The sequence below is a fragment of the Hemibagrus wyckioides genome, linkage group LG05, assembly GCF_019097595.1.
Source record: "Hemibagrus wyckioides isolate EC202008001 linkage group LG05, SWU_Hwy_1.0, whole genome shotgun sequence".
NCBI lineage: Eukaryota > Metazoa > Chordata > Actinopteri > Siluriformes > Bagridae > Hemibagrus > Hemibagrus wyckioides.
In genome coordinates this window covers 6,539,145-6,553,025 of record NC_080714.1, presented here as the reverse complement: position 1 = coordinate 6,553,025, position 13,881 = coordinate 6,539,145, and the positions used below count along the sequence as shown (strand labels likewise).

Genomic DNA, 13,881 nt, shown 5'->3' with positions numbered 1-13,881 from the left:
ATCAGTAAATAACACATCAGAAAAAAGGGAAATATCCGGTATGCAATTTCAGCTGCAACTTCAGGCAGCATGATGATGATGATGATGATGATGGTTTAAGTAGTTCACAAATGACTCAAGTCCGGGGTTTTTCAGTCTTCGACCTAACAGGAAGTCTGTGGTAACTCGAATAACAGCTCTTGACAACTGTACTGAGCTGAAAAGCGTCTCAGGTGGATGATGAACATCAGCAAACGACCACATCTGGATTCAGTCTTGTACACTGTATTGCCAAAAGTATTCGCTCACCTGCCTTGACTCGCATATGAACTTAAGTGACATCCCATTCCTAATCCATAGGGTTCAATATGACGTCGGTCCACCCTTTGCAGCTATAACAACTTCAGCTCTTCTGGGAAGGCTGTCCACAAGGTTTAGGAGTGTGTTTATGGGAAATTTTGACCATTCTTCAAGAAGCGCATTTGTGAGGTCACACACTGATGTTGGACGAGAAGGCCTGGCTCTCAGTCTCCGCTCTAATTCATTCCAAAGGTGTTCTATCGGGTTGAGGTCAGGACTCTGTGCAGGCCAGTCAAGTTCATCCACACCAGACTCTGTCATCCATGTCTTTATGGACCTTGCTTTGTGCACTGGTGCACAGTCATGTTGGAAGAGGAAGGGGCCAGCTCCAAACTGTTCCCACAAAGTTGGGAGCATGGAATTGCCCAAAATGTCTTGGTATGCTGAAGCATTCAGAGTTCCTTTCACTGGAACTAAGGGGCCAAGCCCAGCTCCTGAAAAACAACCCCACACCATAATCCCGCCTCCACCAAACTTTACACTTGGCACAATGCAGTCAGACAAGTACCGTTCTCCTGGCAACCGCCAAACCCAGACTCGTCCATTAGATTGCCAGATGGAGAAGCGCGATTCGTCACTCCAGAGAACGCGTCTCCACTGCTCTAGAGTCCAGTGGCGGCGTGCTTTACACCACTGCATCCGACGCTTTGCATTGCACTTGGTGATGTATGGCTTGGATGCAGCTGCTCGGCCATGGAAACCCATTCCATGAAGCTCTCTGCGCACTGTTCTTGAACTAATCTGAAGGCCACATGAAGTTTGGAGGTCTGTAGCGATTGACTCTGCAGAAAGTTGGCGACCTCTTCGCACTATGCGCCTCAGCATCCGCTGACCCCGCTCCGTCAGTTTACATGGCCTACCACTTCGTGGCTGAGTTGCTGTCGTTCCCAAACACTTCCACGTTCTTATAATACAGCTGACAGTTGACTGTGGAATATTTAGGAGCGAGGAAATTTCACGACTGGATTTGTTACACAGGTGGCATCCTATCACAGTTCCACGCTGGAATTCACTGAGCTCCTGAGAGCGACCCATTCTTTCACAAATGTTTGTAAAAACAGTCTGCATGCCTAGGTGCTTGATTTTATACACCTGTGGCCATGGAAGTGATTGGAACACCTGATTCTGATTATTTGGATGGGTGAGCGAATACTTTTGGCAATATAGTGTATCTGAGGCTCACTGAAACTGGACAGTAAAAAAATTGGACCCCCCCCCCCTATTTTCAAAATACTTCCTGTCCTAATTTTAAGTAATAAGCCTGTTGTAATCTTTGACTCACATTGCCCGTCAGTTGGCTTTTGTCAGCGTATCTGTCTTCAGTTCCCAATTTCTTATCAAGAGCGTCAACGAAACTGCAGCAAACTATTTCAAAAGTCGCTTGCTTAGTTTGTTGTGTTGTTCGTGTCTTTCAGTTGTCATGGGACCGCAGTTAGCAGTTCGCCTCGCGGATTGCGAGCAGTGGCGTTAGGCGATAAACAACGGCGTAAACATCACGGGTGCTAATAATTGGCACCTGTAGACGTTCAGACCCGCTGGTGTTGTCTAACGCCGGGCTGTGAATAATGTGTTTACTCGCCGCATTAGTGCAGCAGGTGTTATTGAAACGCACACAGATAGCTTTATGCTGCCTTATCAGTAAGAGGGTGTTACTGCACAACTTACAGATACGGCGTTTTGTTTATCATCATACTGACATCCTTCCCGACAGTGGTGCAATACGAGCGGGTGACAAACCTTCTTTGTTCCCTTAATAATTCGAACGTAACAATGAGTGCAATTGAGGAACATACTGAGAAAACTCCACGTAACACAAACCTGAGGCTAATTAATATGCGCTATTAGCACCGGTAGATTCGACGCTGTTGAAATTGTAACAGCTTTAGCTAAACAATGTAGAATGTAGACATGGATCTCATTGTGATCTTTGTCTAAATTGACCATGGTGTAGCGTTTAAGTCCATTTTCTGTAGTGCTTATCCTACACAGGGGTGCAAGGAGCCTGGAGTCTATCCTAGGGGATACTCTGTGTGGAGAGCCAACCTATCACACGCATTCATTCAGAGAATTTAGGGATGCCAATCAGCATGCCTTCCTTTAGACTGAGGAAGGAAACCAGAGTACCCAGAGGAAAAGCACAGGGAGAACACACAGGAAGTGAACCCCTAACCCTGGAGGTATGAGGCAAGCGTGCTAACCACTAAACCCTCCTTAACATGATCTGTTTAAGGATCATGACAAAGTATGCTGCTACATGAACATAATCAGTTCGTTCCTGTTATCACTTATGTTATAAAAGTCAGTCCGGACTTTCGTTTTCTCTCTCTCTCTCTTTGGACCCCACAGCTTGTCATTTTAAAGCACAAGCTTCCAGAAATGTCTGACAAACATGTCCTTCATCATACCAACAATTATCTTTAAACAGTCACTATCTATAAACAAATCATTTGTAGGCATATTGCTTTGGTGTAAAGGAATAAAACATGTCATGAAACTCTTCTTGACGTCAGACCAAGACGTTGATTAATTTCCTCTAACAGCATACCAGGTGTGTTACGGATTTCACTTCATCCACCAGTCAAGAGTCTGAAAGGCAAATTGCCCCGGAGATAGAGTTTTCTCTCTAACTGTATCTCTTTCTCACTGTGACACAATAAACACTTGCAATAACAAGACTTTATTGCACTATTATATATTTATTAAACATCGACATTGCACGCGGTAGCATAACCCGAGTGGTGCGGAACAATTTCTCTTGCGTGTCAAGTTCAATAAATAAAGAGCGTTTTGGGAATTATATACAGAAATGTGGCGTTGAAAGGAGAATGCAGCAAAGTTTGAGAAAGTGAAAAGTTAAAGCTTTATGCGTGGGTGTGCGCGTGTTTCAGTATTCAGCATGTAAACATTGTCATATACACATGTAGGTGTGTGTGTGTGTGTGTCAGACATGATGTGGCCCCAGGCGTAGCACTGAGAATGATCTGCGGTGTTTGCGCAGCAGCAGGTGGATCTTCTCGTCGTCCGAGTCGGGGTCCAGAGGTTTGTTGTACTCCTCATCCTCCAGCTCGGTGTCTGAGGCGCCCTGTCTCTCGGCCCTGGATGCCTGAGTGGAGCTCGGCTCAGACGCACTCTTCTTACGCCACTTAGTGCGCCGGTTCTGGAACCACACCTTATTGAGGACACACACACACACATACACACATCACAGCAGAGTGTCAATAAAAGCCACATAAAGAGTGTATACAGTAAGTGCACAGTGATATACACTGTAGGGATGAAATTAAATAAGGATAAAATAGTTTAATAATTTAATTTAATAATTTATTAATAATTTATTTCTAGTTAATTATTTATTTATTTTCCCCCCTCTCCTTTCTCTGTTTATCTTCTTTTGTAAAGCTGCTTTGAGACAATGTCCATTGTAAAAGGCGCTATACAAATGAATGGAATTGAATTGAATATACACAAATCTCTAGGATCACACTTATAGCTGTGTGTGTGTGTGTGTGTGTGTACAGATTTCTGATATTGTGCTATATAAGTGTCAGATACTTGAAGATGAAACGTGTACAGTGACAATAAATCTATTCTATTCTATTCTATTCTATTCTATTCTATTCTATTGCTATAATAATTTCCTATTCTGTTCTATTCTATTGCTATTATAATGCTATAACAATTTTCTGTTCTATTCTATTGCTATTCTAATGCTATAATAATTTTCTATTCTATTCCATTCTATTGCTATAATAATTTCATATTCTATTCTATTCTTATGCTATAACAATTTTCTATTCTATTCTATTCTATTCTATTGTTATAATAATTTTCTATTCTATTGCTATAATAATTTCATATTCTATCCTAATTACTTTCTAATTCTTTTGCACTCAACCCTATGTCTTTTGAATTCCTTCATCTCATTCCATTCTATTTTATTCTATTTTAACAAACATTTTAAATATTATTCAACTGTTCTACCTCTCATCTCTTTTGTTTCAATTCTATTTTGTCCAAAGTATTCTACAGAAATTCGCTCTTTGCAATTCCAACCTGTTGCAAACTACTCTTTGTATTTGATTCTGTTTTATTCTATTTGGTAAACTTTTTTTATTCATCCGTAGCCTATTTTGCTTTGTTCTATTTAATTGGTTTATTGCCTAATGTTTTAATTTTATTTTATTCCATTTAAAATTCTATTCTGTTGTTACTATATTCGATTTTTTTTTTGGTCTGCTGCCTTTTCTTTTCATTTAATTCTATTCATTTCTATTCTATTTTAACGTGCTCTTTTTCTAATCAAATGTACGCGGCTCTTTTTCTACTGTTCATTTCTATTCAGCTTTTATAAAAGATTTAAAATTCTGTTCTGTTGTTCTGCGCTGTAATCCACCCTTTAAGGATATTATTTTTTTTTTTTAGAAATCACTCTTTATTATTTCTTTAGTTCCATTTATATGATATTTATATTTGTGACATCTTTTGTTATAATTTGTATATATATTGTAAATTAATTTTTTTGTAATTAATTACCCTTTAAAATCTGTTCTATTTTATCATCCGATTCAATCTGTATTCTATTGTACTTTATTCTATTCTATTTCATTTTGTTTTAGCGTAAGCTACCCTTTTTTCCCCCCGTCTCTCTTTTTTTTCTACTACCGTTTTAATTCTGTTCATATTCTGGTAGCTACCATGCAATAACATTATGATATTCTTTAAATTTAGATTCTATTCACTTCTATTCTATTGCAATTTGCGGTGTATGATATGGTTCTATTGTGTTCTGCCGTAAGCTACACTTTCGTATTCCGTTTCTTCCTATTATGCGTTTTTACTTTATTTTAATTCTCTCGTTCTATTCCACACGATTCCAATATTCCTTCTTTCAAATTCTTTTGGATCATAATTCACTTTTCAAATTCTATCTCCGTCATCTCGTTTTCATGTGTTTTTTCTGTTCTATTGTAATTAGTCTTATATAATAAATTGTTTTTTGTACTTAAAAGACTATTCTATTGTATTCTGTTCACTTTTATTTTGTTCTATTTAGTCAAAGTACACCTTTTAATTCTATCCTATGCATACAGCTGGCTATATGACTATATATAAAGTCAATATTAGTGTGTGTGTGTTTGTGTTTGTGTGTGTGTGTGTGTGTGATTGGTCATTTTTCAGACTGTGTTGTCTTACTTTGACCTGTGACTCAGTCATGCCCAGGGAGTACGCCAGTCTCGCTCTCTCAGGTCCCGCTAGGTATTTGGTCTGCTCGAAGGTTTTCTCCAGGGCGAAGATCTGATGCCCGCTGAACGTCGGCCGTGTGTGTTTCTTCCTGCCCACTGTCTCACCAGGATGTCCACCGTCTACTGAGAAACAAACAACGGACCAGATTAACCCTTGTAAATCTTTTATTTTGATTTACTTGGATTCGTTATAAAGATTTTCTGGAGTGTAGTTACACAGATCAGCTCATTGCAATAAAGTTAGTGGGTTTATTGCATGCACAAATTTAGACGTTATTAAAATATCTAGTTCAAGAATAAACGAAATAAGCATCACACTCGGGGATTCATGTCTACTATGAATTGGAAATAGCAAAAAAAAAAAAAACCTAAAAGAAAAAATAGTTGAAAGAACTTTACTTAAATTATAAATTTTTAAGTTACTGTATTGGTTCCTAACTAAATAAAGGGGTCTAATAGTTTATGGGTTATTTTAATAAGCTGCTGAATACCAGAAATGACAAGAGCTCCAAATATTAAAGCTTTATTAATTATAATTAATAGCAACAATTTATATTATTTTACATATTTCACAATTATTTAATAAAATAAAGTTTAGATATCGATTTATATATATTTTTATTTTTTGCTGATATGAATAATTGCTAATATGATTACTAACCAAATTATTGTTCTATTATTTAAATTTTTATGATTATTATAATTTTATATTATTTAAATATATATAAATAAAAAATGAAAAAAGATTATTTATAAATAAATGAATTTAAAAATTAAAAAAATATTATTATTTATTTAATTATTAGCAATTATAATAAATTAAAAAAATATATTATATATTCAATTTTTATCTTTTGACATGTTTCACACATTTTAGGTCTTTTTATATACAGATAAAGAAAAAGAAAACTTGATTAGAATTTGTTTATACTGAATTTATCTATATATTATATCTATATATATTATCTATATTTAGCTATATATCTATAGCTATAATGATAATAGTTGACAGGAAAACGTTATGCTTCATAAAAGTAAATGAATGAATTCAGTACCTATTGTGTAAAATAATGCTGAATGAGTTTTCTTACTGTTGCCGCACTGTTGTCTTCCTCCTCTCCAGTCGTAGCCTCCTTCCACCCAGCAGCTGGTGCGTCCCTTCATGCCCGGACACTCACTAGGTTTGGGGAAAGCACCCAAAGTTGTTGGGGTGTAATCCCGGTTATAATACACCCCTGGAGTGGGCACGGTGCCACTGAAACCCCCCATGCTGGAATATCCCGAGAGCAGTGCGGTGTTAGCCGGGGCTCCCACTACAGAGCGGCTCAGGATGTCACTGATGCCGTGTGGTGTGCCCGCCTGCAGCTGGGCGTTCAGGTTGCCAGGGCTGAGCTTGTAGAAGCTGTTGGGCACAGAGTATTGGCACACGGGCGCCTTGATGTCCGTCGGGAACTGGTTCAAACCGTTGTTGAAGAGGAAAGACCCGGACAGGTTGGGCTCCATGGGAACCAGTGAGTGTCCTCCGTCTTTGTCCAATAATGATGGATCCAGGGTGAATATTTAATATTTAACGGCCTCACGTGAAAGGCCAGCTTTGGTCTGGTCCACTGTGGGATTGCCCTCCAGAGCGAGACGGAGAGCTTCCTGAAGTTGCTTTTGAGTAAATAAGAGTATGAGAAATTTCTTCTCCTCAACTTTCACCTGTTTTGTTCCATACTTTGTGCTGCAACTCCAAAGTCAACACCAAGCGCCTTGCCACCTTTAACCCAGTCCTACTCCCTGCAGATAAATGCCCTGCTCCTCGCTCTCAGGTCATAAAAACGAGCTACCTTGCACAGATGTGGCACTCTCTTGATAATGATGACCGGCGTTAGTCTGCTGGGCCTGGACTGGACAAGCACGCAGCGTGCAGAGGTCCTGATTGGTCACCGTGCAGGACGGCAGCTCTGGATTGGCTGGTGGCAGATTAATGTCTTTTTGAAGTGGCAGGGCAGGAATAAGTGAGTTTTTGATGGCCTCCCTGCCCTGTGTGTGGAGCAGCAGTTACACATCGGAACGGAAAGAGATGGCACTTTAGAAGCCTGTCATGGCCGTTGGGTTGATTTTGATTGCAGAATTGTGAGCTACAAATAGTGACTTAATGGAGAATTGGTGGAACAGCTTTTACACCGAGCTTGTTATTCTGCTATATGCTGTGTGTTGGACGACACAGACATTTCTGCTTCATTTTTTCCTTGTGGATTACCATGAAAATGATAAATCAAAATGATAGATAACCCTCAAAAACAAAACACAAATTCACAGCACAGGAAAAAAAATTATGGGAGAAGTTAGGGAATAATTCTTTTCTTTTTGTTTTTTCATAGATAGATAGGTTTCATTGTATTACATCACAAAAAAATCTGCTATTTTAACAGGGGGGTATAAATCAATACAAACATTAACTTGTAGTGATAGACAGACAGACAGATAGATAGATAGATAGATAGATAGATAGATAGATAGATAGATAGATAGATAGACAGACAGACAGACAGACAGACAGACAGACAGGCTGATTGATCGATCGATTGATAGATAGATAATAGACAGACAGGCAGACAGACAGACAGACAGACAGACAGACAGATAGATAGATAGATAGATAGATAGATAGATAGATAGATAGATAGATAGATAGATAGATAGATAGATAGATAGATAGATAGATAGATAAGACAGACAGACAGACAGCCTGATTGATCCATCGATCGAGAGATAGATGACAGACAGACAGACAGATAGACAGACAGACAGACAGACACACAGGCCGATTGATTGATTGATCGATAGATAGATGACAGACAGACAGACAGACACACAGGCTGATTGATTGATTGATCGATAGATAGATGATAGACAGACAGACAGACAGACAGAAAGATAGATAGATAGACAGACAGACAGACAGACAGATAGCTAGACAGACAGACAGACAGACAGACAGACAGAAAGATAGACAGACAGACAGACAGACAGACAGACAGACAGGCAGACAGAGAGGCCGATTGATCCATCGATCGATAGATAGATGACAGACAGACAGACAGACAGACAGACAGACAGATAGATAGACAGACAGACAGACAGACAGACAGACAGACAGAAAGATAGATAGATAGATAGACAGACAGACAGACAGACAGACAGACAGACAGATAGACAGACAGACAGGCAGACAGAGAAGCCGATTGATCCATCGATCGATAGATAGATGACAGACAGACAGACAGACAGACAGACAAATAGATAGATAGAGACAGTATTCCAGATGTCCAGCAGAAGTAGAGACAGTATTCCAGATATCCAGCAGAAGTAAAGACAGTATTCCAGATATCCAGCAGCAACAGAGACAGTATTCCAGATATCCAGCAGCAACAGAGACAGTATTCCAGATGTCCAGCAGAAGTAGAGACAGTATTCCAGATATCCAGCAGCAGATAGATAGATAGATAGATAGATAGATAGATAGATAGATAGATAGATAGATAGATAGATAGATAGATAGATAGATAGATAGATAGATAGATAGATAGATAGATAGATATGGCAATTGACAAGAATATTTTAGTTAAGATGCAATAATTTACAATATGCAAAAAGTGCAATATACAATGCAATAATATGCAATAATCATAAAATCTTATGCAAACTTAAACATAATTGAAGTGGTGTACTGATATGTGGAATTTAATTCAGTTCCTGGATCTTAAACCTGGATCTTCTGATTTAGTATTTAGTCAACGCCACTTCATGATTTTTCTCACAAATTTGAGAATTATATTATTTCTTATACATTTGTTATACCACTTTTAAAAGTTACCAAAGAACCAACAATTCATGTAAAAGTTCACACAGCACCGTACACTCACTAGAAGCACCCCAAACCTGACAACATATTAACACTTGAACACTTGAACACACAGCAGTGTCTGTGGCCAGCAGGGGACACCAGTCTCACAAATTACAGCAACAATTCTAACGCATTAAAAAAAATGCATTTTCTTGTCATGGTAGAACCCAAACAGATAAACTCCATTTCCCATCAGCCTCAGCATGTCATACATAATAATACATACTAATCTCACACCTGCTTCATGTTACACCTTATTAGCACACTTATTCAAGTTCTGATTTCTGTGTTACCCTGTCAAGCATGTGTGTGTGAGTGTGTGTGTGTGTGTGTTCAAACAGTTTAAACATCTTTACATACCTGTCCTAATCAAATTATCAAGAAATTCTGTCACATACACAACCACATGCAGTACGACATAATATATATGAAGAACGGAATTTCATTATAATTACACTAGAAAATAGAATAAACTATAAACATGGCAAAGGGAAGAAAGTGTGTGAAAAAGTATATTTTTTTATACGTCTCCCTCACTTTTATCCCTGATGCAACTCACTGCAACAGAGAACAGCTATTAACACAGTCCGGCACAGGTGTGTGATCCTCACCAACTCACTTCCCAACATTCTTGACCACACTCCTGCTGCCCCGGTGGACATGAATACAGATCTGTGTCCAAAAGCAGCATCACTAAATCTTGGAAAAGTGCTACGAATGTTTTTGTGCTTAAGATGATTAAAAGCACAGTGTTATACACCGATCAGGCATAACATTATGACCACCTGCCTAATATTGTGTTGGTCCCCCTGTTGCTGCCAAAACAGCCCTGACCCATCACGCACTGTGTATTCTCACACCTTTCTATCAGAACCAGCATTACCAATTAGTCTGTTGGATCGGATCACACGGGCCAGCCTTCTCCCCCCATGTGTATCAGTGAGCCTTGGTCGTCCATGACCCTGTCACCGGTACATCACTGTTCCGTCCTTGGACCACTTTTGATAGATACTGACCACTGCAGACCGGGAACAACCCACAAGAGCTGCAGTTTTGGAGATGCTCTGATCCAGTCGTCTATCCGCCATAACAATTTGGCCTTTGTCCATTTTTCCTGCTTCTAACACATCAACTTTGAGGACAAAATGTTGACTTGCTGCCTAATATATCCCACCCACTAACAGGTGCCATGATGAGGAGATCATCAGTCTTATTCACGGCACCTCTCAGTGGTCATAATGTTATGCCTGATCGGTGTATATAATGTATACAGTATGTCTGTACTTGGAACTGGAACACAGGAATGGGGGCGGAATAAAGTGGAATTGGGGCGTGTCTATAAAATGACTGACAGGTTCAACACAGACAGGCCCAGACCACCGAACAGGTTTCCTCAACCACATATTTCACATCATTTCTATATATTTCTATTATATTTCTCTCTCTCTCTCTCTCTCTCTCTCTCTATATATATATATATATATATATATATATATATATATATATATATATATTCAGACAAGATGTAATTAACAGCACATTTTAGTCATAAAGTGACTAGTCATAAAGTCTTGGGTTTAATCCTCTTTCCTCTGTCTAAACATCTATCTCATGCTCTTCACCCAGATTCTTCGTAAAGAATCACAGCACAAGCTTCAGCCATCATTCACTGCTCTGTTTTATATTCCGGCCACTCCGTCAAGAAGATTACAGATTTTATACATTTAACGATTTTTTTTTATGAAGGGTAATGAATAAATGATGACAATTTCCATCTAATCTAACCCAAATACATTCCCCTGTGGTTATTAAGATGCAGGATTTGAAATGTGCATGCTGGGGATTATTTTTTAATCACCTGGGTGGCTGATGTAACCTGATTGTAATCACTTTCTTTGCGCCGTTCATTTATTTAGCGTCCGCTTGCATACAATAGATTTTCTAATGGATGCTTAAAACACTTTTAAAAAGGTTTGGATGTTTGTTAATATCCGGGAAAAGTTTTTGACAAAGATCGAAGAGGTTTTTTAGCAGGAGATCTGTATTTCTTTTCGTCGTCTACGGGAATGTGGTTTAGATGCGATACAACTGTGTGTTATTTTTTGGCTGAAAACTTCTTGAGTTGGTGAAATCACAAGCACAGGATTCTTCTTTTAAACTCTTACCGGTGAAGACACTTAAGCAATTACTTTCTATGATGGCTGCACTCATGTTTGATGAGGTATTTGGCTAAATGATGTGATGTTGTGATGATGTGACATGGCACGTCTTGGCCCACAAAAGGAAATCGCAGTATCTACAATTACAATCTACAAAAGGAAATTGCAGTAATTATGAAAAATCACAACTTCTAATGGGTATCACAGATTTTCCTCGATCTTTGCATTCATTTCTATGACCGAGGGACTGATTTATACCATATACATGATATTCTACACAATAGACAGTGATTTGGAGTTATCATGGGATTAGTCCACTTCTCTGACTAATCCCCTCTTTGGCCACTCGCTGCTGTTTTGGTCCACGCCCTCCTTGAGATTCATGGATGCATCATATGTTAAAACAGATATACTAATGATGAGTGGACTGTGCAAAGTTTGAGATGTTTCATAACCAAACTCTGATTAATACTTCCTTTCCTGAACGTTTCTAGTCCATTAACAAGGTCTTAAAGATATCATGATATCATCATCGTCATAATTTCCACCATCAGTGGAAATTATGTCTGCATGCACACACACACACACACCCAGCAAATGAAGCAAATATAGACCAAAAGTATTCATCTAACAACCTGAAGCTGCTGGACTTGTTCTACACGTGGCACTGGGTGTGAGGGTGAGCTAGAAAGGGTCGGATTTACGATAAAATAACCATCTTTTCCATACCTCACATTTCCTTTCACGTGTCTCACATTTCTTGGAAACAGAAATGGTTGGTCACCTCACGTTAGAGACAGCTAACAGATCTTCAGATCTTCCAGACAGCAGGTCAGGTGCTTCTTAAAATAGACTCCTAGATAAAAAGGCGAATAATGACAGCTGCAGAAATAACAACATATCACTGTCAATGCTAAAAAAACTGCACTTTATTATTATTATTATTATTATTATTATTATTATTATTATTATTATCATCAACATTAATAATAGTAATAATATTAAATATAATATAAAATAAATATAATAAAATAATAATTAAATAATTAATACATTATTATCATTGTTGTTATGATTATTATTAGAATTATATTTAATAATAATATTATCTATATAATAATAATAATAATAATAATAATAATAATAATAATAATAATAATAATAATAATAATAATTTTCTAAGAATTAAAAATTCTAATTCAGACTTTGAGTACTATTTTTATTTTAGAATCTATGAACCTTTTGATCGTGTTATTTCTAGCAGCTATAATATTGTAAAGAGAGGCAAAATTACAGGTTGCCCATAGGGATTGATCAGGAATGCACATGAAACCAAAATCAAGTCAGAAATGTACTTTATAGTGTGCAACATGATGAACGGAAAGTAATTTAGGGCTACTGGTAAGGCTATTTTATGGTCAGGCATATAACGGAGGATAAATAAGAAAAGTCATAAAGTCTGATCTGATAAGTAGTGCCTGTGTGTGTGTGTCTGTGTGAAAAACTCCCTAAATTCCCTCTGTGAAGTCCAGTGCCCAGTAGGGGGCTCCCAAAAGTAACTCATTAAAAAACATTTTTTCCCCACTCATTAACAGTTATCAAAACATATGCATCATAACAAGTAATGGCTCCCTAAACATGATTTATCTAAATACAAACTGAACCAAGAAAAGTTTCCATTCATGTTAACACTGACACTTAAACCACAATTCAACCATCCGAAACTTTCTAAAACAAGATCATCCTCATATATTCTGCTCCTGGGATCAGATCAGAGAATTTGTGTTGAATTAATCAGATTAAACCAGATGCTTTAACAGTACATGGCATTCCATTCCATTTGTGAAATGGAAATCGACTTATGGGACACTTTCAATCAGTATAAACAAATGAATTATTTTGTTGCGGAAATCTGATATAAAATGAGTCAGGACTCTAACCTTACACAGGATTTTAGTGGTTAAAGATAACAGCTCGAAACTTTAGAAGCTTATGATCAAGCACTTGTGGCATATCAGAAAGACGAAATAGGTTTAGTGACCACAGAGCACTAAAACGAGGAATTTCACTGCAATGTAGGATACATTAGGGTCATTTCCATGGAGATTCTATAGTGTAAGATTATATCAGTATCAAAATGTTCATTAGTCAATGATATATGTAAAAGAATTCATTGCAATCATTCTGTTTTCCAAATAAATTGAACAGATCCAGATCAAGAAAGCAGAAATAGGTTTGATATCAACAT

General features: G+C 37.8%; 1 protein-coding gene across 1 annotated transcript; it reads right to left on the bottom strand.

Annotated features, from left to right (window-relative positions):
• Positions 1–3,155: 3,155 nt before the first annotated feature.
• On the bottom strand, positions 3,156–7,371 carry nkx6.3 (NK6 homeobox 3). The gene is made up of 3 exons (XM_058389105.1): positions 6,674–7,371; positions 5,533–5,705; positions 3,156–3,508 (listed from the first exon to the last, which is right to left on the bottom strand). Exons 1-3 carry the CDS (start codon positions 7,083–7,085, stop codon positions 3,281–3,283), a joined length of 813 nt encoding a protein of 270 aa, XP_058245088.1. The 5' UTR covers positions 7,086–7,371; the 3' UTR covers positions 3,156–3,280.
• Positions 7,372–13,881: the final 6,510 nt, after the last annotated feature.